General features: G+C 33.8%; 1 protein-coding gene across 1 annotated transcript; it reads left to right on the forward strand.

Moving 5' to 3' along the window:
* Positions 1-823: 823 nt before the first annotated feature.
* LOC127073234 (transcription factor MYB111) lies at positions 824-2,341 on the forward strand. The gene is made up of 3 exons (XM_051014365.1): positions 824-1,061; positions 1,146-1,275; positions 1,487-2,341. Exons 1-3 carry the CDS (start codon positions 929-931, stop codon positions 2,271-2,273), a joined length of 1,050 nt encoding a protein of 349 aa, XP_050870322.1. The 5' UTR covers positions 824-928; the 3' UTR covers positions 2,274-2,341.
* Positions 2,342-3,421: the final 1,080 nt, after the last annotated feature.

Below are 3,421 nucleotides of genomic sequence, written 5' to 3' on the forward strand. Positions count from 1 at the left end.
GATGTGAAGTGTTAACTAGCAACCTACAATACTTATAATATTCTTATTTTTTGGCCACTAGTTGTCTCATTTCTTCTTCCTTTTTTTTAAACATAATTGATTTTTTTTAAGACTATGAATCTGTGGCACATCTCTATCATATACTATACAGACAACAATAATTCCTTAACTTCAAAATGTCAACTAGTGTATGCATTAAACTCCTTCACTCCATCATCAACCTGCAAAAAAAAATATGAAAATGGTTCTCAATCTATATACTCACTTTGAAATTTTGGATAAATAAATACACACAAACAACTTCACCAATAAACTCAGGTAAAAATAAATAAAAAATGGCACCATATGTTAGGTAAAAAAATGAAAGTAGGTTTAATGTATGTGCAGAGAATGATCCTATTTATTACTGATCTGGTATAGTATAGGGCATAGCCAAAAAGAAGTAAATGTAGATCCTATATATTATCCAAATAGTACCTAACGATTTGTTTTTTGCTTTTTATAAGTTGATTTTGTGGTGGAAAAGTCTCAATGGAGGCCCTAGTAACCACAGTAATAGATTAAAAATGCTGTAACATGGGGACATTGTTGTACTCTCTCACTTTTGCCAGAAAATATTTCTGACAAATTCAACTTATGTCAGTAAGTACTGCATGTAGTTTTTCTGGCAGAAAATATTTCTGACAAATTCAACTTATGTCAGTAAGTACTGCATGTAGTTTAGTTAGTTACTAGTAAAATAAGCTTGTTTAAAATGTCATAATCATTGGTCCCTCTGAATTCCTTTATATATATTGCTACAGTGAGGATATTTTCTTTACTGTCTTAGAGTGCATGTGTGAGAGAGCACTAAACAGTACACTAGTATATAGCTATACTAGTGTCTCTTTGTTTTTTTGTTTTCTTGTTTTCTTGTTATTAATCATCAATGGGAAGATCTCCTTGCTGTGAGAAAATTGGGTTGAAGAAAGGAAGATGGACTGCTGAGGAAGATAAGATCTTAACTGATTATATACAGGAAAATGGTGAGGGGTCATGGAGATCTTTGCCAAAGAATGCAGGTAAATGATGAATGATTTTCATGATATTTATATATATATGTTATTGAAAAGTGTTTGATCTATGTTTGTATATGAATATGTTAGGGTTGTTGAGATGTGGGAAGAGCTGCAGATTGAGATGGATAAACTACTTGAGGTCAGATGTGAAGAGAGGTAACATCACTCCACAAGAGGAAGAAATCATTGTCAAGCTGCATGCTGTTCTTGGTAACAGGTAGGGTTCTAGCTAGCCTCCAGAAAGTCTTGTTCCTATTAAACATGTTTGAACGAACTATGTAGCACTAACACTTCTGGAAAAATGTGTTTAAGTGTCGGGGTCGTGTTTTTGATGTTCGTGTTTTATAACTTCTGAGACTGTTTGCGAGATCTTATAGAAATAGTTTATGCATAATTGTGAAATTAATGAAGTGCTGTTATGGTTTTAGGTGGTCGGTAATAGCGGGGCATTTACCGGGAAGAACCGATAATGAGATAAAAAACTATTGGAATTCTCATTTAAGGAGAAAGATTTACTGTTTCATGAAGTCATTAAATGAATCACTTCCTCCCATTGACATAGCTGCTGTAAACCTAGCTGCTGCTTCCAAGAGAAGAGCAAGTAGAGGAGCTTCAACAACAACAGCAACAACTCAACATGCACCAAAACAAAATCAAACCAAAAACAACAAGAAAGATGAGGTACTTCAAGTTCAACCACCAACAACACTACATCAAAGAAAAGAAAATGCTTCTAGGGCAGAAGAAGAGCCACAACAACAAGGTTACAACACAAGTAACTCATCATTTCCTAACATGGATGAATTAGTTGACACTTTGGAACCATATGAATGGTTGGATGATGAAATTATAAAACTAAGTTACATGTTTGAAAGTGGAGTACTTGTTAGTCCAGATCATATGAATAATGAGAATAATAATAACATTGTAACATGTGATGAGAATATTATTCTAGATCCTAATTGTGGAATACTAGTGGGAAATCATGGTGGTGATCTTTGGAGTTCATCAAATGGAGCTGAAAGTGGAGAGTGGAATAATAATACTAATAACAGTACTAGCTGTAATTCTTCTGTAAATTCTGTTTATGATTATCAGTGGCCTGATATACATTTAGAAGGTAGCTGTATTCAACAATGGGACCTATGTGAACAAGATCAAGATGTTAATTGCTTTTGGGAAACTCCTAATTATCAAGTAAATGGATTTTATTAGTGATTCATCCATTGCATTTAGGGTGAAATTATTATATATATGCTATATAGTAAAGTAATGTATTTTTCTGGTGCTCAATTGAATAAAAGTTTATCATGTTTCTTAGTGTGTGATGGGGTTATATTATATGGTAAATTTCATTTAGATGTGTTTGTTATGAATATAAATTTAGATGAGAGAACATACATACATGTCTATGAATTATAATGCCATTTTCTAGAAATTAAATATATTCTTTAAAATCAACAAAGTTCTTTTCTAATTTATTATTATCTCTATTGATCTTAATATTTAGTTTAAACATTTAATTATACGATAAAGATGTTGCCTTAGTGTCTTCGTCTTTTTTTTGAAGCTTTGAAACTCATATGATCTTTTTCGTCAGACTTCCTTGTTTGAGAAGATACATCATGAGAGTCTTCTGAAGTATTGTTGAGGATATTGCTGAAGACATCTCTGCAAGTGGTTGGTAAGTGCACGCGTGTGGAACGATGTGGGATGCGGTCAGCCATCAGATTGATTTGGATAGTTGACATAACATTCACGTGAGGGATTGCCTCTTCGGTTAGAGAAAAGAGTCTATTTGTTATGCGCCAAATGCTTCATTGCGTTGTTATTGGACCTTTGCCTTTTTAGGTCTTATGGGATGCCCGAAATAGTTGTCCCCTAAGCCTTGTTTTTGCTTTGGAAAGTGAGGATTTGTGACAAATATCTTTACTCGGTTGTGGGATCCGTGGTTGTGGAAGTTCTAGATGGGACGTGGTTGTTTTTTAGAATATGCGCATTAAATGTTTTCCTTGTAAGACGTAACATAATATTGGGAAATACTGACATGTCTCTTACGATATGTGATAGTGATGTTTCTACTTCTTTAGAGCACTCAAGTGCTTTTTGAACAATTTTCAAGGAGATCTCAAATGTTGGTGGTGCAGGGTAATCATGCGATCCTTAGTGCCTGAGTATGGTATAAAAGGGATTTTGAAGCATTACTTTACCTTTTCTGTTGTTAACGATCTTCCAAAAGAGTACTTCTTCATCTTTCTTCTCAGAGAGCATTCTTGTTTTAGAATTGGATCAAGTTCATACGACTTTGTTTGTTCGCACTTGTATTGCATGTTCGATTGTTCCTTCCTCTAAGTTCCAAAGTT

The sequence above is a fragment of the Lathyrus oleraceus genome, chromosome 4 (assembly GCF_024323335.1).
Source record: "Lathyrus oleraceus cultivar Zhongwan6 chromosome 4, CAAS_Psat_ZW6_1.0, whole genome shotgun sequence".
In the NCBI taxonomy this organism is placed as follows: domain Eukaryota; kingdom Viridiplantae; phylum Streptophyta; class Magnoliopsida; order Fabales; family Fabaceae; genus Lathyrus; species Lathyrus oleraceus.